This window comes from Epinephelus lanceolatus, chromosome 19, assembly GCF_041903045.1.
Source record: "Epinephelus lanceolatus isolate andai-2023 chromosome 19, ASM4190304v1, whole genome shotgun sequence".
NCBI classification, from domain to species: Eukaryota; Metazoa; Chordata; class Actinopteri; order Perciformes; family Serranidae; genus Epinephelus; species Epinephelus lanceolatus.
In genome coordinates, this window is record NC_135752.1 from 14,705,308 (window position 1) to 14,726,764 (window position 21,457).

The window sequence follows — 21,457 nt, forward strand, 5'->3', positions numbered from 1 at the left end:
AACAAAGATTTGGCACAAAATTCAGATATCTGCAGAGTTTAAAGTTAACAGTGCCTGTTGTCTAATATACAACTTAACTAGGGGCATGTTCTCAGACAAATGGTAATACTCTATTCATCTTTGGAAAGGGAAACTAAAGCTGTCCAAACTATACTATTATAGCTAATTTTCTTGTAATATGAACTATGACCAATGTGAGGTCATTTATCAGCTGGAGAGAATCAGTCAGCTTTTCTAAGAGGGAGTAAGAGCCGCGGCATAACCAGAGCAAAATAAGATAGCATACAGAAACCTTTACACAATAATTATCAAAGTTTATTTCAGCACAGTGTGAATATATGCAGTTCATCTGCTGAGAACAATACATTAATAAACTATCCATGTTTTCCAAGCTTCTTGAAGGATGTACAATAATATATGACATTGGCCATCGGATGGCCAGCGCGAGGCAAATATAACACTATGTCCATGTGTCCTACTTGTGCTGCTTCTTCTTTTTCAGGAGTGCATCCCGTAGAGCAATCTGTAGAGGAAAATCAAAATATTTTCAGTTGAACTTTGTATTCAATAAAATCAATGTATCCACAGTAAAATACAGTAGCTATTTCCAACAGGTGTGACATACCTGTTTCTCTCTAAAGGAGCGTTTGCCTTTGGTTCTGACATTCTGACTGTGTCTCATCATCATGAAGTTCTTCGTCCTCCTCTTCTCCTTGTTGCTGGTGCTGGCATGTGGGTTCAGCTTGGTCCGCTTCCTGACAAACTCTTTCCGGTCGGTACGTCCCGCCTGGAAAATCAAATTCATCATTAGAGCTGAAACAGATAGTTGATTAATAAACTGTTTGATCAACTGATCATCAAAAACTATTTTAATCATCAACAATACAAAGAAATCATCTGATTTTCGAGACCAAACATTTAATCAAGAAATAATCAGCAGGCTTAAAGATAATAGAAACAATAGATATTTGCAGCCCTACACATCAGTACTTGCTGTCACCAGTACACAGACTGTCCATGAATGACTTTCCAGAGTCAACAGTGTTGCAGCCGTATAAAACAACCATGATTTCACTGGACATGTGACTCTAAGAACAGTTCAAATCCTTCTATAGTGAGCATAAGGTTTTACCATTGCTGTTGCCAGGCGTGTTTCCTTGTCTGCTTTTGGTTTCTTATGCAGTTTCTCAATATTCCTCAACGTCAGCAGCTCCCCTCTGAAAGGTTTGGAAACAAATAACACAAAACACCTCAATGTGATCATCTATCAAAAGCAATAATCACAAAAAATATTCTGAAGACAACTTCCTCTTTGTCAATGATGTAACTCTTTAAGCTCCATGTTCAAATAGTTTTCTAACCTGTTGTCGTCTTCATCGTCAAGTTCCACATTTTTCCTCTTCTGGCCCTTGCCCGGTGCAGCGTTGACCTCCTTGGCCAGCTGGACCAGACGGATCTTCTTGAAGTCATCTTGAGTGAGCAGTCTGCTGCCACTGACCGCCGCAGCTTTGGCTTTTCTTTCCTCGACTGGCATATTCTGAAGTTTCTCGGCCTTATGCAAACACACACATAACTCTCATTTAAAACAAAAACAATTAATTATCCACATTTTAATAAGCTGTGTGATTTTATACTCACCACTTCTGTCGTGTCTTCATCAGACGAGTGGTGAACATCCACCCACTCCCCATCTTCATCATCATCACTAATACTGGCACTCTCCCATCCATCTGTTGTACAATATTAAAAACACACTTTAGACTAATATTGACTTTCTGTATACACATATACACAAAGCTACGGCTAGGTATCGTTTAAAAAAAACATACGATACCATCATGAACACCAGGACCCTTTAAAGGGATAGTGCACCCAAAAATGTAACCATTATCTACTCACCCATATGCCTAGGGAGGCTCAGGTGAAGTTTTAGAGTCCTCACATCCTTTGCGGAGATCCAAGGGGAGAGGGGGTAGCAACACAACTCCACCTAATGGAGGCTGACAGCGCCCCAGATTCAAACGTCCAAAAATACATAATTGAAACCACAAATATCTCCATACTGCTTGTCCGTAGTGTTCCAAGTGTCCTGAAGCCCCGACATAAAAAGTTGTTTGGAAAAACGTCATATGAACTCTGTTTTTAGCCTCATTGTAGCCTGTAGCTCTAACTGCCTCTCTGGGCACCGCGCTCATGTGTGTGCACTTGCGCGAGACCGTGAGACATGGGCACCGCGTTCATGTGTGTTCACGTGCTTTCACTGGTCTTGTGCGCACACGTGAGCACGGTGCACAGAGAGGCAGTTAGAGCTACAGGCTACAATGAGGCTAAAAACAGAGCTCAAATAACGTATTTCCAAACAACGTTTTATGTCGGGCTTCAGGACACTTGGATCACTACGGATGAGCAGTATGGAGATTTTTTGTGGTTTCAATTATGTGTTTTTGGATGTTTGAATCTGGGGCACCACAAGCCTCCATTAGGTGGTGTTGTGTTGCTACCCCCTCTCCCCTTGGATCTCCGCAAGTGTTGTGAGGACTCTAAAACTTCACCTGAGCCTCCATCGGCATATGGGTGAGTAGATAATGGCTGAATTTTCATTTTTGGGTGCACTGTCCCTTTAAGTGATATCAATATCAATACAATACTTGTTTGTTACCTTTTTAATCTACTTCATTTAAAACCCATCATGTGATTAGAGTGGTGTGTAGTATAGATATACTTGAGAATGTTTTGGTGGCATCTTGGCACACAGAACTGCAAACTCCATCAAAACATAATACTGTGGGAGTGTGAGTAGGACCATAAAATCTAGGCTGACATTGAACTGACAGTAGAAGAACTTCTCTGGAGACGGCAGCAACTGAGAGTCTGCTGATCGGGCAGGGAGTCTGGACAGTCTGGGATTAGACCCGTGGCGCAAAAAGGACTGCATGCGAGTATCATGTATCTGGAGACTTTTTGATCCTACTTGGTACTGGGTTATTTTGGAAGATAAGTTAAGGGTGTTGAATAGCAATACCCAGCCCTACACAGCGCACTGTATGAAACTGGACTTTGATATACAGCTCAGTTCAGCCACTTCCATCCCATTCTATGGATTCCATAATACAATAGCTGCTCACCTTCGTCCTCCTCTCCCTCTTTGTTCTCTTCCTCCACCTCCAGGACTTCAGCTCCAGGGATATAATCTTTAGCCTCCAGCTCTCCGTAATCTTTGATCTTGGCCTCTGCTGATGCCTCTGTGGGTCTCCCCTGGATGACAAGCAGCAAAGTTCACAATTACTTACATGTGAATATACTACATAGTAGTGCTTTGTCAGTGTTGTATTTCTGGATCTAATGCCACTATTCTCCTCTACTCTCAAAATAATAACAACAACAACATCTTTGTTTACTATGTGGCCATTATTTACCTACCATTCAACATCATATCTCAGGAGCAGAAGGGGATACATTTGATCAGATACTGAATGTTAAAACTGTGCTTGTTGTATTGGTCATTTATGTTGTCGGGGGGAAGATGTGTGTGAAGCATCTATGTTTATACAGACATGGATGTAAACTGTCAGAGAGACTTGACTGGTGCACAAAAGCATACAACTGCAGGTTGGTACTTTTTAGTTTAAAATGTGTCGTTTTCAGTCAAATTCACAGTCGGCTCACCCTGTCCCTCTTGTGCAGCATCTGAGGATTGAGACTCCTGAACAGCTGGATCAGCCCTCGGGCAGACATCATCACATCTGAGGACAAACACAGACAAAAACATGTTCTGTGAAGAAAACATATGTGCACACATATGCACATCTCCTTTAATTGGTACATTCAGAGCTGTGAATGTGCAGGCGCAAGAAAAAGCAGTCACTCACTCTTGTCTTTGTGGGTCTTGTACTGGGCCAGGTCCTGCAGCAAGTCTTCAGTGATAGCAAGTGGACAGCGGCCTGCCACTTCCTTAATGGCATTGATACTTGATCACAAAAGAGGGTGAAATTTATTAGAACAATGAAAAGTAATACTTGGTAACTACAAAATAACTGTTTGTATTTAAATCATTTTAACCAATACAAACTTTGAATAACTGAAACACAAAGTAGACGAGGCTGCTCCTCACCCCACAGTCATCACCTCCCCAGAGTTTCTGTCTGTCACAAAGTTGTTGGCAATGGTCATGATTACAGGTTCGATGATCTGTAAAGTGGGAGTGTGCAAGAAGTGTCAGTACTGGAGTCCATGTGTTAAATATGGATGTGCTAACTCACAGAATAAGTCTGTAGATGGTAACGTACCTCTGGTGGGACGAGTTGATGGGAGGCCTGGGCAGCACACAGGAGAATCTTTGTCACCTCTACAGAGACAGGTTTGTTTAAAGAATCTCATCAGAAGAGGTTCATTTAATTAAAGCCCCATCTAGCAGTGAGGTTACAGAAGTGAAACTTAAAAATCAAATAACATTTCTACCAACAGGTAGCCTTCAATCATACACACTGGACCTTTACTTGGGGGTTATTTTTTACCTCTTTGATGGGGCTGTAGAAACCTCTGGACGAAGGGATAGAAATTGAAGAGGAAAAGCTGGAAAAGAACAGAGTATTCAGCATAAAATGTTTTATTCAAATACATGCGGAGTGCAAGGCATGAGCCCCATAACCCAGGAGCAGGCAGTACTGTTGCTACTGTCAAGTGTTACCCTTGAAAAATGCTGGCAAAGTTTATTCCTTCACATTATTTATGTGCATTCTGCAAATATTCATGAGGGCCACTTCTAAGTCATCTACCACTGATCTACAGCTGATGAGAGGCACATCATTTACCTCGTGGATTCCAACCAGTCTGGATATGAGATCCATCATCATGATCTTGACCTCGAAGCGCTCTTTAGAGTTTTCCAACTGCTTCAAGAGTTTCTCTGAGAAATCTTAATAAAAAGACATATTTCAAATTAAAGTTTAGTAAACTGTAGTAGTAACAACACTAAAGAAATGTTTGTGCTGCAGTTATTATGAAGAAAGCAGGTGAGCCTACCTTGAGGATCATGAATCAGGTGAATGGCAGAGAAATTAAACACTTCAGCTTTCCTCTTTTTCTTGTGTTTCTGCCCAAAGAGTTAAAAACAATTAACTAAGTGCATTTGAACACAAATGTAACAATATGAGCTATGACCCTGAGTGGATATGGCAGTGTTACCTTGAGGACTTTCATCGCCTTTTCCAGCTTCTTCTTGTTTTTGGATGTTTTCTTGCCAGTAGAGTATCTCACCTTCAGGTCTCGCACTGATGGTCCCTCCTCCTAAAAGAAGACTGATTCTTAACAAACACATTTGTACATCATATCGTGTGCACTGAACAAAAAAACAATCCCTTCCAGACTGAGAGAAGCATGCTTTCTCTAACTACTTTATATATTTTTGGTACTTGCCTCTGAGTCTGAATCACTGTCATTTTTCTCATCCTCATCTTTGCCCAGAAAGAATTTAAGACCGGCAACAAGGATCTAAACAGGAAGAGAGCCAGGTGAGGATGTGCAGAGTCACCACAGTTACAATATGATAAGTAAAGTGTTGCGTTCAACATACCTTTGTCACCTTGGAGAAGCACGCTGTTGTAATGACATTAACTGTTTTGGCATCATTCCTGTGACATACAAAAAGACAATCACATTAACGTAATGAAAAATAACAAGAATTTCTTGTAAAATAAGTCCAGTGTACAAATAAAACTCACCATATGTTTCTTTTGTACAGCTCCACCATTACATCTAAAGAGATCTTTGCTGCTATGGGATTACTGTCTCTCAGCATGGTGTACATGAAGTTCTGTAACGTCTGAAACACACATTAGATAGTGAATGCAGAGTATTTTTTAGCTGCTGTATCACACAGTATTTCACACAGTCAAACATGTAGAACATAACACAGGTGAGTGTGTGTACTTACTGTGTTAACCTTGTTGTTTTTGTGCTTGGCATTGATGTTTTTAATATCTGCTACAATGTGTGTGTACAGAGTCTGTGGGGAGAGAAAAGCCAGTGTTTAGTTTTGACAGGTGAGGAGGGAAACAACAGAAGAGCGCATGCATATGCCTATATTCACACTCACATAATTGTGTTTACCTATGTAAAAAGAAAATATATCAGTTCACTGATCATACTCTGTTATCTTTGTAATTATATACACCAGCAGAGTCATTAGAAATATTGCGTGTTTTATACCTCACTCATTTTTCCCATCTTTCTTCAAAAAAATGAACTTGATTTCTAACTATTGTGGATATGTTTTTCCATTTGATTTATTTCATTTACAAAATCCTGACAATTAGAATTGATTGAGTTATTATTGTCTAACCAGTTCCAGAGAATTTTACTACTGTAAATATTTGAGGGCTGTGCTGTACTCTAACCTTTCTGAGAAGTTTGTCGTGACATCGCAGCAGCTCAAAGAAGAGCTCCAGGAGGCCGGTGGGGTCGATCAGATCTTTATTCCTAAGAAGAATCAGCGCTTTGCAGAAAGTCTGACATGAACATGAAACAAAAAAAACATGCTAAGAGACAAGTCATTTGCATAAGTGTCAACAAACTCATGTGTTGCAAGTATGAACAATTACTCAATATGGACAGCCACAGACGGTCTCACCATTCTTAGGTCTGGCTCGAGCATCGTGTGGTGACTCATTAGTAACTCAGACAGCTCTTGTGGAAAGGTGGACAGGTGCTGCAGGTAGCAGTGACCAACCTGAAGGACAAGAACAACTTTAACCACGCAGCATAGAGGAGGTAGGACACGTTATTGATCAGCAGTGATGGAATGTAACTAGGTGTATTTATAAAACTTCTGTACCTTAATACAAAGTCGAGGTACTTGTACCTAACTGAAGTATTTCCTCCTTGATACTTATATTTTACTACATCTCAGGAGGTAAATACTGCACAGGATACTCAACCACATCTATTGGACAGATTAGAACTTTTTGGATTACAGATTTTAACCTTCCTGTCCAGTGAAACCTATGCATCTCCCAATGTGCTGCTGTCAAATGTTAGTGGTAAGCTAAAGGATGTTTAAAGAAATTTCTCAAATGTATCAAGCTAAATAAACTCTTTAAAAACCCTCTTGAATCAGATAGAAAATGCATCATCACTAAACTGAAAACAATGCTGTTCCTCTGACACCAAAAAAAGTGAACTTTTTACAAATATCTGGTTCTCACAAGACAGCGAAGCTACAAATATATGATGATCTCAGAATATGATGCATTGCTGTAGATTAAACAGTATATGTAGAGGTTAAAATCAGCAAAACCTTAAACATCTAAAAGAGTAAAATGCAGCATGCACACTAATCCAGCAGCAGTATTAATCCAAAAGCATCATATATCACAGTAAAATTACAGGAAACATCTTACAGCATAATGAGAATGTACAATTGATACTGTAAGGACATGCTGCTGATAATAACGTAAGGATCTAAATGCAGGACTTTCACTTGTGGTACTGAGTGGGGTTTTTTTACAGTGTGGTAATAGTACTTTTACATAAGTAAAGGATCCAAAAGACTTCTTCCACCACTGCAGATCGCACATACTTATGAATACAAGCTTGAACACACACAGTACGGTACCTGAGCGAGAAACATGACCAGATCGGCCAGCTCCTTGTTCGGCTTGTCAGGCTGCAGTTTGAAGATCTGTACATTGGACTGGTAGTGTCGGTACTGCTGCAGAAACTGTGCAGAAACCACAAGAGATAAACGATGACTGCCCTGCTTAAATTCACAAACAACAACAGGTCGACTGACTGATAACTTTAGCACTGCTGGCTAACAACACTTACCTCTTCTACGTAAGACTGCGGATCTCTCTTAATAAGATTCTGCAGCTGCGGCAAATTGTTTGGTAGTTTGTTGTTTTGTCGCCCGGACATGACTCAAGATGATTTCTGCGAGTATGTTGAGAAAAAAATAGGAAAAACGGCAGTTTACTAAGCAAGCGTGGCCAATGTGTAAGCTGCCATAACTTGCAGTCGGGAGACAGCTCGTCACGTCCGGTGAAGTCGTAGGCACTTCCGGCTTGAGTAAAATAGGCTTTGTTTTTATTATTTTTTTTGTTGCAGCAGCATTAAAATATCCAGTCTTGTGTATCTTTTTATACACTTCGACAATTATACTTGCCTTCTTGGTAGTGACGCGGTAAGCGGGCTAGCATTAGCATGCTACTCTTTCAAATACAGTAGCCTAATTGTGCCCAAAAGGATATGTGCTTACGTTCATGCTTAATAGTTCTGTCAATAATAAGATAAAGGGAGAAATATTTAAATAAAACATTATCAAACAAATTATTAAACACTATTATGGGGAGACACTACAGGTACAAAATAGTTTTTTCAAGCACTGGTGAATTTTGAGATTTAGGGCTACACATTTAGGCCTATATTTTATTTCATACTTCTGTTCCAAAAACAAATTATGCCAAAAGCACATATTTGGATTTCAGCTTACAATAATGCATCATTTGCATATTTAAACACACAATTAAAGGACCTTAGCACTTGTAATACAAAAAATAATGGGCCAGGTTTAATGCACATCTGCATATGGGTTTGATAATAAATGTGCCATACATTCAGAGAATCAGAATGAAACCTTTTGGCTGTTATGCATACACATAGTGTCACAATTTAATTTCTGTTTTAAGAATAAAAAGATGTACAACATGTTGGCTACAGTGTATTTTACTACCAATGAGAAGTACAAAACATTCACAGAACGCGTCATATTTAAAAAGCCCATGACATTAAATGTTAAAAGGTGGTTACAGATTTTTCATGTTCCAAGCAAAACAAGTTAGACTTTAAACAAACGTAAATACTACATAAACAAATGTAAATATGAAAAGTGACCAGGATTGTGTTGTTTAATAAAATGCTGGCACTAAATGCACTTTTCACATTCTGCACAACAAAACAAAAACTGCTCACTTAAAATCCACAACTCCTTATGTTTTGATGACAGTGATTCAGACTCAGAGGCAAGTACCAAAAATATATAAAGTAGTTAGAGAAAGGATGCTTCTCTCAGTCTGGAAGGGAGTGATTTTTTTGTTCAATGTACATGATAAGATATACAAATGTGTTTGTTAAGAATCAATCTTCTTTGAGGAGGAGGGGCCATCAGTGCGAGACCTGAAGGTGAGATACTCCACCGGCAAGAAAACCTCCAAAAACAAGAAGAAGCTGGAAAAGGAGATGAAAGTCCTCAAGGTAACAGTCATAACCACTCAGGGTCATAGCTCATATTGTCACATTTGTGTTCAAATGCACTTAGTTAATTGTTTTTAACTCTTTGGGCAGAAACAAAAAGAGGGAAGCTGAAGTGTTTAATTTCTCTGCTATTCACCTGATTCATGATCCTCAAAGTAGGCTCACCTGCATTCTCCATAACAACTGCAGCACAAACATTTCTTTAGTGTTGTTACTACTACAGTTTACTAAACTTTAATTTGAAATATGTCTTTTTATTAAGATTTCTCAGAGAACTCTTGAACCATTTCAGATTTTAATGTCACCACTGCACAGATTCATTAGTCGGTCCTGCATAATGTTCTTGACATTCGTGCTAATACAGTCCACTCATGTTGATCACTGGTACATCAATGTGAGTCACGAATGAATTCCTCCCTTAAATTGACGAGAGCAGAACATATTCTCAGGATCTTGTTTATTTGAAGAGCCATGGTGTTTGAAACCACCTGTGTTAAAATCTTGTAAACTTTCAAGCGTGTGATTGCTCTTTCAACATCAACTATTACATGTGCAGTTTGTCCTATGTATGTGTCCTGTTCCTCATTTCTGAAAGAGTACATTACTAAGTTAACATTTTTCTCATTAAACAGCAGATCTTTTATGGAAGAGCCATGCTCTGCCATGACCTCATCTCCAGGCATTAAGTAGTCTAATAATCCTGACTCAAAAGTTATATATTTGTCTGTGCATTGACCTAGATATGCTGTAGAGACGAACATGATAAGTCCACATGGAGCAACAGCGACCAGGTACTTCATTTTGTCATAATAATGGCTGTATGATTCCCCTTTTGAATCAAGGTCTTGGTTTTTTTGTAAGAGGCAATCAGTGCAGTGAACAATACATGTGGTATTAGGAAACTTCTCCTTAAATGTTACAGGCATGGTTGCTTGAATAGTTTCTCTTGGAAGCCACGGAATCAGAGGTCGCAAAACTTCATCCAGTTTGTCAATCCAATATGAGATGATCTTGCTAGCCATGCTCTCTGATATAAAAAACTGCTTGCTCAGATAACCTGTCACATGGTTGGTCCTTAATTTCATCAGTGTCATGAGAACTTGATCTTGCACTGACATTGGAAATGCATTGCTCACATTTTTTTCCAGTGTTGACACAAGAATGTCAAATACCTCCAGGGATATACCAGTGTGGCGCAAAGCATCAGAGTTGTTTTGAAGCATGGAGTACCTAAAATCACCACACTGAGTCGTCTTGTCCTGCACATTCTTCCTGCTGCCCACCATGCAGTAATCATGATCACGTAGTGCAGGGTCCATGGAGGGATGTGCAGGAGCTGAGACGCCAACGCAGTCTGAGACAGCTGAAGTGACGTCCATCGAGCAGTCTGACAAACACACAAAATTATGGCCAGAGTTACACGCACACCTGGAGAGTAAACACTGTAGTCATTTATGTAAAACATATAGTGAACATCTGAATCTCTTCTAGGTGAATAAATAGGGGTTGACATAAACTGTGTCGACACATACAGCGTCAACACAAGCTTAATATTTTAAGTTTTTAAAGGTAGGACTATAGGGCTCGAAAGGGCACGTGGTTGCGCAATGCATTGTGGGTCGGAAGCACTATTTTTACTGTCACTGTTGTTTTGTTTACGTTGGAAAGAGAGAGAAGAAGTGAAGCGAGAAATAACACAACAAAAAATGGACCGGGCTGAGGGGAAGTCTGACGGACGATACCGAGACAAGATGGACCCCACCGAAACTGGACTCGGAATTTAAATGACCTCCCGCCGTTGTCTGAAGTGGAGCTAGTCCTCTCTCTTGTCAAAAGAATAAGCTATTATACTGGCGACGAATTTAGGAACGCCAAGTCCTTCAGGGCTCATGATCAGTCAAACTTTGGGTGGGTGCAGGACCTCCGAATTTTCCACTCTAAAGAGAAAATTCGTCATTTCAGAGGTATGTAAACTTTACATGCCTTGACTTCACTGTGTTTCACCTCCATGTGGTGCTGCCTGTTTGCTTGCTCAGTTTTTGAATAACATATATTGGTGTCTACTGGACCAATTTGTTTCAAACAAAAATATTTTGAAGCCTGAAATCCACTCTGCATTTATGTGGGAAATATTTAGGGGCTTCTCTGTGACTTTTTTTCAGAATTGGGGCATTTTCAGACTCCTTACACCTCTAACTCCCCTTCGTCATACAAGGGTGGGCTCAGAGTGGAAAATTTGTTGTTTTTTATTTTCTTTCATTTGTTAACCACAATTTTGTACTAGTTTACTAGTCCAGAAACCCCTGATAAAAGAGAAATATTGTTTTTGGGTGCATTGTTAGTGACATCAATATGTGTATTTTGGGGCGTTTTTAGATGGGATTAAATGTCCTGACTACACAGCAAGTCTGCACCATTTTCACTAACAACAAAACACAACCGTAGTGTCGCGCAACTTAAACAGACTTTCCAATTGCCCGCTAAGCCCACAATGCATTGCGGGTTTTTCCCCACTTCCGCAACGTCACCCTTTCGAGCCCTATTGAAAGATGGCTTGGTTGCTCAAAAAATAAGCAGCTAAACGTCATAGAAATTCACCTGTGTTTAATCCAATGTCCACATCGTGGTCTCCAGCTTTGGACAAGATGTTATTTCCAAGCAGTTCTTCCAGTATGTCGCAAAAAGGCCACACACGATTGTATTCATCTGTTTTCTTGACGTTGTGGTAGTTGTGTTTAAGGTGCTTCCATCGGACGCGGACCTGTTCTGCCGTCCTGATGAAACCGGCCTCATTCAGTCGCTCAGAAGTTTTTATAAATATTTTCCCGTTCCGCGTTTTCCGACCATCCAAATACTTCAAAATGTTAAGCTCCTTTAGCTGCTGGAGCATGAATATAGTTTCCTCGTCCGACCAGAAGTGTATCTTCTGCTTCTCGGTCGCCATGGTGTTTGTTGGTTAGCTTTTCCCGGGGTTGCTGTCATAGATATTACATACATGATTATAATATCTAACTGCACTAGTATGAACTGAACTGCTGCTACGTCATCTCCTTCTTCATCCGGGTGAAAGCCCGCGAAGGAGAAGTGGCGCATGCGCAGAACGCCGAGTCCAGTCGGACTGAGTGGGTACCATCAGAGATACTGGATCTCTGATATCATGCAGCAGTAGTTCGTAAGGTACTGACTGTATGCCTAGGGTTGCAAAGTCAAGGAAGATTTATGGTGGAAACTTTTTTTTTATCAGAATTAACTGGTATTAAGAGGCATTAACGAAGAATCAGGAAAATAAAATGTAAATATAGGAGTTATTGGCTTGAGCTGTGTTTACCATGTCATATGCAGATTAGGGCTGCATAATATGTTTTGTTTAGTTGTGATCACAATCTGTCAATTTGTATCAGTAGATGACCGCACCTTAAAATGTAATTATCATTCTTGATTTTTATTGGTGCCTTTGATTATCAGTTTTATTTGATAATCAATTAATTGTAAAAATTTCATGCAAAAATGGCAGAAAATGCCTCTCAAATATGAAGATTTCCTGCTTTGCTCTGTTTAATACTATATTACACCTAATATTAGAGGGTTTTAGACTGACAAAACAAGACATGCAACGAAAGCACCATATGGTAAATCGATCAATCCACAAAGTAATCGGCAGATTAATTGATAATAAAAATAACCCTTAGTTATAGCTCTAGTGCGAACTTGGGGTTTCAAGTGGTAGGTGGTTACGGTTCATTGCATGTTGTATCACTGCAAATACACATTAGTGTTTGTTCTCCCACATTAACTTAGAATCGTTGCTTTAAAACGGATTTAATATTAGTGAGGATTACAGTTATCTACATCAGTGATGGCTAACACGGTTTTGAAAGTTAACGTTACAGTATAAAGTTTTAGATGAATGTCATACATAATTTGGCAACAGATACGTTATTTAAGCGAATAAAACAAAAAATAGGTGAGGCTTTTGTATCAGCTTTGTATGATAATCCCCCCGCGAACAGTACCTAAAGTTATCCTTGGTCTCTTTCAGGGAGATCGGTCGTAACCCAGGAAGAGCTCCGGGTCGGGGTGCAAAAGAAAATCTTTCAGCTTCCTTGAATTGTTGTGGGTCAGGTTGAACCTGTGCTCATTTTGAAAGCAAGATAACGTCATTTATGAGCTACGTAATTAGCTAATATTACTTTTTTAGGCGAGCTCTGTTCGTTAGTAACCTGGACATTGGTAGGCTTCTTCTTCTTTTGATTATATTGGCGGTTGTTGAATCACTTCCGGCTTTCGGGCGGAAACGCTTGGTTGTAGAGTCCCTGCCATGTCCCCAACAGTCCACAAGATGGCGGTGTGGCACAACATGGATACTGCGAAGACTGTTCTTCATGACCAACCACCTTTAGGTAGTTTTCACTGGGTGCAGCTAATTTCAAAAGATACTTACAGTGTTATTTCTCCCCATAAATATTGTAATTAACACTAAACTAGTCTGTTTATACGTATTATATGAGTATTTACCATTATATCGTCATGCCACTAAATTGTTTGTACTTTTAGTTTAATGTTTTAAAACGGGTGAAGTCACGTATAGTGGGACACTAGCAGATTATCAAGAACACCACCTAAAACTCTGAAGACTATACTTGAGTGTAACTTTTAAAACTTGTTATGGCTCTCTGCATTATTTCTACAAAGAAACTTTGTTACCAAGTAAAATAATTTAGAAACGTTGGACCTTCCAACAAATTAGGAACCCCACCTCACTCAGATGACATGTTCAGGAAATGGGACAGCTGGTAAGGTAAAATGGGACAGTCATGTTTGTTTGTTTTGTAAATTTAGAAGCTGTTCTACTTGAGACCCTATAAAAGCAGTGTCTGTATTAACACATCTGGCCTGCAAAGAGCTGAAGAAAGGTGAGATCCAAAACTATCATGACAGACTTTTTGGGGCACAGGGCAATGTGTCCAGGATTATTTTACAAAGACATGATCATGAATTTTGGCACCACATGGGGGTGAAACTGGGTTAAGACAACCTATTAGTGCAGCAATGTCTCCTGCTTTCTGCTACAGTATTCATAGACAGTAACACTGTTCCATCAGAAACCTTGGGTGTGTATTCATTCATGTTTAATGATTTCATACAGGTGAAACATAGTAACATGATCACCTGTTAAATATGCAGTCCAATGCAGTAAACAGGCAAAAAAAATATGACGCTCCCAATGTTTAAGGTTTGTGTGGACTGTGACATGGAATTGTAGATTTAAAATACTTCTATGACAGCCTCAGCACAGGTTCCATATTATAAGCTTTATTATTGTATTACTGTGTGCAGTAACTTATGTAGAGCAGGGAGTAATTTTCAAGTCATCAACTTGTCGTAGCTTCTCTTCCTTGGACTTTTCAGTGGCTTTTGTTGGTCAGGATCTTGAAAAAGATGTAAGAGGTAAATGGTCCTATATATAAAGTTTAGAGTGTGATGGTGACCACTTTACACAAGTATGCTAAAAGACTATACACACTAAAATTACAAAAGACATGGAAATATTTGCTTTCTTACATTAAAAAAACAACAACTTTCCTCTACACAACCTTTAAAATGTATCCAGTTTAATTTTCAGGAGATGAATATGTACACTTTTAATTTCATCATTTACCTCAGGCAGTGAGCAATTACTGTATAATAGATTTACAAAGCAAATACTGACATAGTATTCTGTCAAGGCATGTTCCAGCATCAGAATAGGATTCAAAATACACAAGTACAATTTTGTTCCACATAAAATATGAAATCATTGATCACTTTTATAATTATTTTAGAATATCCAAGAATCTGGGAGCAAAAAAACCCCATTATTGTTCTCTTGTAGGTGACAATAAGAAATACAATCAGCAGTTCTCGTAAATGCACTGTAAAGGAGTAGCAGCCAAAGAGAGAGAGAGAACTCAAAAAGCAAACATAAAAATATAGACTTCTTTAAGGGATTTACTCTTGAGGAATATTTTAAGGCATTTTCAAACATGTAGTGTAATTTGGCAATTTCTGCCTGTATCAGCTCTCCTCCATTATTGTTTAGCTCTTGTAAAACAGTCACCCAGCCTACGTGACGGCAGCATGTGGTTTTCCTACTATCCTGAGATGTTTTCCTCTGCTTGAAGGCATCTGAGGACGTAGAGGATCACTTGATAGCAGAATATATACTGGTCCTGTAAAAAAGAAAGAGGGAAACGTGTGAGAAAACGTAAACCAAAAGGTGTCACATCAAAACAGTTTAGAGCAGAGAGCAAAGTTTTGTACTCTTCACTTGTTTTAATTTGCTTTTAATGTTTAAATTCAGTTTAGATTCAGTTAGTTTCCTGAGTGGGGTTGCTCATTTCAGTTTAGATTTAATAGTTTAAGTATTAGCTTTATAAAAATGATAATATCAGGGTTTATTTGTCAGGGACAAGATTTAAGAAATCCAGAACAGGTATTACAACAAAAACAAAACACTTTGAGAAGGCGATTGACTCACAGTCATGTAGACATCCCATGCTAAATATAGATATGAACCAGTGCCTCCTCATGTTTGTTGCGGTGACAAATTTGACCAAAGTGACAAAGACTAAAATTATAGACATTTTTTTTAATATTAGTTTGTTTTGTAAGTACACAGTATTGTTTCAGTTAGTTTTTGTGTTTGTCCATTTTAATTTAAAGGGATAGTTTAGAAATGACGTTGTATGAGGTACTTATGCATAGTCAATGTATTGATTAGTAGATAACGGTCTGCACACCTCCAGTTTGAGGATGCAGGCTGGAATCAGACATGAAAGCTAAGCAATGCACTGCTGTGGATGGGGCAACAACAAAACATATTTTAACCACCTAAAAAAAGTCCCATCTTAAAAAAAAAAAAAAAAAAAATCAATATCAGGTTAAGTGTATGCTATACCAAGAATATTTTCACTGTTAGACAGCGACTTCAGGCAGGGAACTGAAGCTGTTATATTACTTTCTCCAAAGCCAGACTCCATTGAGAAAAACAGTGATTTTACCTTGCTGAACACAGGAACTGCTGGTCTACTGCTGCCTTGAAATAGTTTTTTTGTCTTATTGTGTGACATTAGTGTTTGGTTAGTTTGGATTCACTCAAGTCAAACAATAACACAAACTAACTAACTGTGTTCAGACAGCCCAAACTACTCTTTTTGTAAATGAAATCTGGTGGCTTTAAAGAGAGTATAGATGTGTTGGAACGGGCTGTCAGACTGTAACGTTAAGTTGTAAAAAATACTCTCAATATAGTGTACACTAAACTTGTTATTGATTTTTTTTTTAGGTGGGACTTGTTTAGGCGGCTAAAATATGTTTTGTTGTTGACCCCTCCACAGCAGTACATTGCTTAGCTTCCATGTTGGATTCCAGCCTGCCTCTCCAAACTGGGGGCATGTCGACTGTCATCTATTGTAGATAAAACATTGACAATGGATAAGCACCCCATACAACTCCACTTAAAAAAAATCTGAACTATCCCTTTAAGTTAACTAAAATAAACTCAGTTAAGAGTTAAGTTACTTAAAATCAAACATTAAGACTCACCTCTGTCTGGATCATTCCCTGTCGCTGAAGTCTCATGTTCCTTACCACATCTGAAATATCAAACTACAACAAAATGTTAATTAGTTTTGTCCTACTCAACAAAAAACAAAAGAAAAAAAGGCTTCCTTATAAACTAATGTAAACAAGACGTCTACTTACATCAGCATCTTTACTGATGAGCCCCAGAACCACGTCGATACAGATGAGGGTTCCTGATCGACCGATGCCTGCACTGCAGTGTGTGATTATGGGCCCTGACCGATGAACGTGCCTCATGTAGGAAATAAACGTGAGCAACTGCTCGGGTTGTGAGGGCGTCCCGTGGTCTGGCCATCCCGTGTAGTTCAGATGAGTTACGAGCTGTGTTTCATTGGTCTGAGGATGAGGAAACTCTTAAGTTAACGTGTCCATTAACAGTGTATAAACGTTTAAATCTGTGTATAAACCGACCTGGACATCTTTGACCTCGATGAGCCGGATGACAAAGTTGTCGAGATATTGGTCTTTGATCAGCATGATCTGCAACCTGTCGTCCACCATCTCTGCTGTCCTCGGCGTGTCAGGCCAGTACCGCTGACATTTCACTTTCCCTGCCTCCACTTCCTGGGTCATCATGGCGATTACATTAGACTTTTGCTCCCAGACCATCTGCCAGAAGTCACCCAGAGTGGTGGGTAAGGGACCCTGACATGCGATGTACATGTAGTTCTCGTCCTTCACCGGCATCTTGATGAAGTTGGCATTGATGTAGCCGCCGTCTTTGCCCAGCATAACGCGAGTTGTGTCAACTGGAAGAGAAATGTTCATAAAAATCTATTATTTCACATCAGGTCCAACATTTTAGGTATCCAAACTTATTGAAAAGCCCTCAAGTTGGCTATGATACGCTGTACAAATAACACATTTATGACTTCTCTTACAGGGAACAATGTTCTTGTAACGGTTCTTCTTCTTGTTCTCCTTCGTCTGACCTATCAAACAGTCGTCCAGTGGCTGCAGATTCTGAAGATTCTGCCAGGAAGGAAAACAGATGTTCAGAAAAATCAGACAATTAACATGAAATTAACATGAGAGAAATGTGTAATTCTCAAAGCACCTGCAAAGGGAGGAATGCACAACTAACTGCACTGCCAAGCAAAAAGCAATTTGGTGCTCCTGTCCCAATACTGAAATAAGGCAATATGCTTACACTTGGCACAAACTGGACCCTTTCTATGCAAATGAGCCGCATTGCAAAAACAGGCTAATTCACAAAAGATCGGTATTAATAGTTAAACAGAGTTAGAGTGAAATTATTAGTGTCCTCAGAGAGTTAGTAGGTGTCAATTGCCAGATTTTCCAGTGATCAAATACAGTGCCTGAAGTTTTGAGGAATGCCTCCGCATCTTGTGGTTGAGGACCTGTAGCTTACACTCTGAAAAGTTAAGTTTTCTTTTTCTCTCTGCTGTTGTTCTTGGCGCAAAGGCAACATTTCTACTTGTAACATGGTTAACTGCAATCAAAAGAAAAAAAAATAACAGGTCAACTTGCACTCAGCTGCAAAACCTTATGGCTGTGTTTGCATTGTAATATCATTAGAACAATATCTTTTGTGATTCAGACCTTAAAATAGGGCAAATACCAGATCAAAGTGATGCACAATTCATGATGCTATCAGCGGCCGCAACCAATTCGTAGTGAAATAGATTCTTACTTCAAACTCTTGCAGTGGGACTTTCTGCTCCAGGAGCCCCCTCATCATGCGGACCACAGTGTTGAGCTTGGGTCCTGTGTACTGGCCATCAGGGACCACTTTGACGAGGGGCAGAGAGGTCAGCTCATCCTCTGTGATGATTGGTCCGTCTGAATGAATGAACACAACAGTTAAAGCCGAATCACAAACTTCAGTGCTGCAAAAGTAGTGGCCCGAAAACTTTCTTCAGTTACGCGAAATCTGGAATTTTAACACGTACTGTATATTTTTTAACCACACCTGACCCTATAAACACTACCACGAGGAAACAACAGACTGGCCTGTGTGGAACAGACCTATGACTTCCTCTTTATTTAGACTCCATGCTCATTGCTCTCACTAATTAATTAAATGTTTGAATCTAGGTCTCATTTGCCCACCTCAATTTTTAGAGTCAAATTTCAAAGAAAAGAAAGAAAGGAAAAGTTGCTCTTACCATCTCTTGATCTGGAGTTCATGTTCTCAATAGGCAGTTCATCACTTCCCCATGTGATTTCATCTTCCTCTGGCTGTCCAGCACTCATCTGCAGATAGCTGTTGATTCAAAAACACAAACAGTGAGATGATAAGAAGAGAGATGTGAATATATTCTTAGTCTTAATTGTGACAGGTGTATTTCCAAAATGCTAAATCTTACTTTTCATTCCTCGGATCATCAACATTTTCCTCTTGCCATTCCACTTTACGGGAACTCTATTGTGAAAGAATTAAATAGACAAAAAAATCAGACTGAGAGTGTATATATAGTTTCAATCTTTCATTGAGCCTGATGTTTTTGATTTGTACCTCAGGGGAGTCTTCGGGTAAAGAGGAACCATCACAGTCTGTGTCCTCTGAGAGCTCAGCACTGTGCTCCGTCTCTCTTCTCCGTTCTCGTGGATCATCCTCATAGTCTGTGAAACATGGTAGTCCAGTTTGTGATGTTTACAATTTTAAATTTGACTTATCAATTAATTCATTTTGTTAGGAAAATTACAGAACATTCAACGTCGTCCAGCTGAGATTTTCAGTACATTTTCCAGCCTGTGTGTAATTACCTATCGGTGGTATGGGAGGGAAGCTGCCAGATTTCAGCTTATCATGGAGAGAAAACAGCTTCGTCTTTGCTCCACTGTCCTCACTCAGATCTGAAAGCAACATGAAGGAGAGTGGGTTGAGTTCAAAAACAAAAGGTCAGATTATTACAAATATTAACACTAGTCACAATTATTTTTTAAATAGACAATCAAAAAAAAAAAAAAAAAACTCGAAATGGGAAAAGGTAATTATCGGACAAAACTTTTGTCAAAGGCAGAGAAATCCCATGTTCTGTGTGTCTGCTTGTACCTGTGTTTCCATTGCATTTGTCAGAGTTGATGGGCAGATAGGCCAGATATGTGTTTGGGTTCTGGTCTGGTGGTCTGGACACTATAAGATGCACCAGGCCTTTAGCTTTACGGATAGTGGTGACAGCTTTGGTGTGGGACACGCCTGTCATCAGTTCATCATTCACCTGCAGGGAAAAGACAGACAGAAAATTCACAGTATTTAATACATGTTGGGCACAAAAACAAAGCATGCATGCAGCATTACAGAAACTAGAAATACCACCATGCGGTTGTATGCCTCCATAAACCTGTCAAATTGCACTTAAAGTTTACATTCATGTCTATAAAAACATTAATGCTTCACACACATGTTCCCTGCGGCAGCACAGAAGATCTATACAATTGGCACAATTTGAAGGTGGGCACCCAAGATTAGTGTCACCAAGTATCTGACCAAATGTCTCCCCTCCTTTTTCTGTGTTATGACATTGAGTAATGGCCAGAAAAGTGTTTTTGCAGAACATTATGATGTCACAGTGAAGTTGACCTTTGACCTTGTGATTATAAAATGTCATTACTTGTCACTGTTATATCATATTGGACATTTGTGTTAAATTTTGTCATAATTAGCATATGAATTCTTGAGGTATGGCCAAAAATATGTTTTGTGAGGTCATAGTGACCTTTGACCGCCAAAATCTAAACAGTTTACCGCTGAGTCCAAGTGGACATTTGTGCCAAATTTGAAAAAGCTCCCTCATGGTGTTCTTGAGATATCACATTCACGAAAAACAGACAGACAGACAAATGTACAGACAGCATGAAAACATAATGTCGCCTGTGCGAGGGCATAACACTGTTAACCACATTGTTCAGTTTTGTAACATTTGTCATTTTATTTACATTAAATTTAGTGTGGGCAGGCGTCAGCAGTTAAATGCATTTGGCAGAAATCTAAACAGTAAATGATATCCATTAAATCCTAAGTAGTAAAGTACACGTATAACTATGACCTTAAAGTCTGAAAAGCAAATGTTAAACATCACTCACTTTCAGCAGCCTGTCTCCCACTTGCAATTTGCCCGAGGCCTCTGCTATCCCTCCTGGTGTGATGGACTTGACAAAGATCCCCCTCTCCCCTCCGATGACAGAGAAACCCAGACCTCCTGACTGCAGCTTCTCCAGATCCAGCCTTATGATCTCCTCCTGTACATTTAACAATAAATATGTAAACACCTTTAATATGTGAATTAAGAACTCTAATAGCTTTGATAGCGAAGAAGGCAGAGCCAGTGAGGTAATGAATGCTATTAGATATAAAGGAGGCAACAGTCAAGCTTTCAGCAATCACAATATTACTGTGATGACAAGAATATTAGTACAATATGTATCCATTTGTCATAAACACACACGCAATATTTTCTAGCTGTTTACTTGAAATTTATAAACAAAGAAAAATTAATTAACGCACATCAATAGAGCAGAAAATAAAACTATTTTTTACTCACCTCTAAAGGACAAAGTGCTGCAACACCCTCTGTATCTCTTGGATCTTCTCCTTTGAGAAACCCTTAAACAGAAAACA

At 39.3% G+C, this 21,457-nt stretch overlaps 3 protein-coding genes across 8 annotated transcripts in view; all 3 read right to left on the reverse strand.

Moving 5' to 3' along the window:
* Window positions 1-290: 290 nt before the first annotated feature.
* On the reverse strand, window positions 291-8,035 carry sdad1 (SDA1 domain containing 1). The gene is made up of 22 exons (XM_033646303.2): window positions 7,825-8,035; window positions 7,613-7,717; window positions 6,629-6,727; window positions 6,396-6,506; window positions 5,933-6,004; window positions 5,721-5,821; window positions 5,573-5,630; window positions 5,416-5,490; window positions 5,185-5,286; window positions 5,023-5,092; window positions 4,812-4,915; window positions 4,515-4,572; window positions 4,287-4,345; window positions 4,112-4,188; window positions 3,870-3,967; window positions 3,667-3,743; window positions 3,126-3,255; window positions 1,639-1,730; window positions 1,362-1,552; window positions 1,133-1,217; window positions 626-787; window positions 291-523 (listed from the first exon to the last, which is right to left on the reverse strand). Exons 1-22 carry the CDS (start codon window positions 7,912-7,914, stop codon window positions 476-478), a joined length of 2,064 nt encoding a protein of 687 aa, XP_033502194.1. The 5' UTR covers window positions 7,915-8,035; the 3' UTR covers window positions 291-475.
* A 670-nt stretch (window positions 8,036-8,705) lies between these two features.
* LOC117269327 (uncharacterized) lies at window positions 8,706-13,482 on the reverse strand. The gene is made up of 2 exons (XM_033646273.2): window positions 11,848-13,482; window positions 8,706-10,636 (listed from the first exon to the last, which is right to left on the reverse strand). The coding sequence occupies exons 1-2, from the start codon at window positions 12,191-12,193 to the stop codon at window positions 9,639-9,641; spliced, it is 1,344 nt and encodes a 447-aa protein (XP_033502164.1). The 5' UTR covers window positions 12,194-13,482; the 3' UTR covers window positions 8,706-9,638.
* Window positions 13,483-14,844: 1,362 nt separating this feature from the next.
* ptpn13 (protein tyrosine phosphatase non-receptor type 13) overlaps window positions 14,845-21,457 on the reverse strand; it is a 55,249-nt gene continuing 48,636 nt past the window's right edge. For 4 of the 6 annotated variants that reach the window (XM_033646656.2, XM_033646655.2, XM_033646653.2 and 1 more), the window contains 14 exons: window positions 21,381-21,442; window positions 20,923-21,078; window positions 19,892-20,057; window positions 19,603-19,692; window positions 19,352-19,458; window positions 19,203-19,258; window positions 19,002-19,099; window positions 18,527-18,675; window positions 18,245-18,325; window positions 17,754-17,844; window positions 17,284-17,621; window positions 16,993-17,208; window positions 16,834-16,896; window positions 14,845-15,458 (listed from right to left, as the gene is read on the reverse strand). In XM_033646656.2, coding sequence (XP_033502547.2) covers window positions 15,381-15,458; window positions 16,834-16,896; window positions 16,993-17,208; window positions 17,284-17,621; window positions 17,754-17,844; window positions 18,245-18,325; window positions 18,527-18,675; window positions 19,002-19,099; window positions 19,203-19,258; window positions 19,352-19,458; window positions 19,603-19,692; window positions 19,892-20,057; window positions 20,923-21,078; window positions 21,381-21,442 — 1,751 coding nt within the window. In that variant the 3' untranslated portion in view covers window positions 14,845-15,380. The remainder of the gene's footprint in view (window positions 15,459-16,833; window positions 16,897-16,992; window positions 17,209-17,283; window positions 17,622-17,753; window positions 17,845-18,244; window positions 18,326-18,526; window positions 18,676-19,001; window positions 19,100-19,202; window positions 19,259-19,351; window positions 19,459-19,602; window positions 19,693-19,891; window positions 20,058-20,922; window positions 21,079-21,380; window positions 21,443-21,457) is intronic. The other 2 variants (XM_033646658.2, XM_033646654.2) reach the window with 1 other exon arrangement.

What these genes read in the sequence shown, in the direction of transcription:
- sdad1 (XM_033646303.2), bottom strand. Translation starts at nt 7,914, where the DNA reads ATGTCCGGGCGACAAAACAACAAACTACCAAACAATTTGCCGCAGCTG. An exon ending in ACGACAAACTTCTCAGAAAG is followed by an intron (nt 6,005 to 6,395) that starts GTTAGAGTACAG and finishes CTCTCCCCACAG; the next exon opens with ACTCTGTACACACACATTGT. An exon ending in CAAGACCCACAAAGACAAGA is followed by an intron (nt 3,744 to 3,869) that starts GTGAGTGACTGC and finishes GTTTGTCCTCAG; the next exon opens with ATGTGATGATGTCTGCCCGA.
- LOC117269327 (XM_033646273.2), bottom strand. Translation starts at nt 12,193, where the DNA reads ATGGCGACCGAGAAGCAGAAGATACACTTCTGGTCGGACGAGGAAACT. An exon ending in GGACATTGGATTAAACACAG is followed by an intron (nt 10,637 to 11,847) that starts GTGAATTTCTAT and finishes TGTGTTTGTCAG; the next exon opens with ACTGCTCGATGGACGTCACT.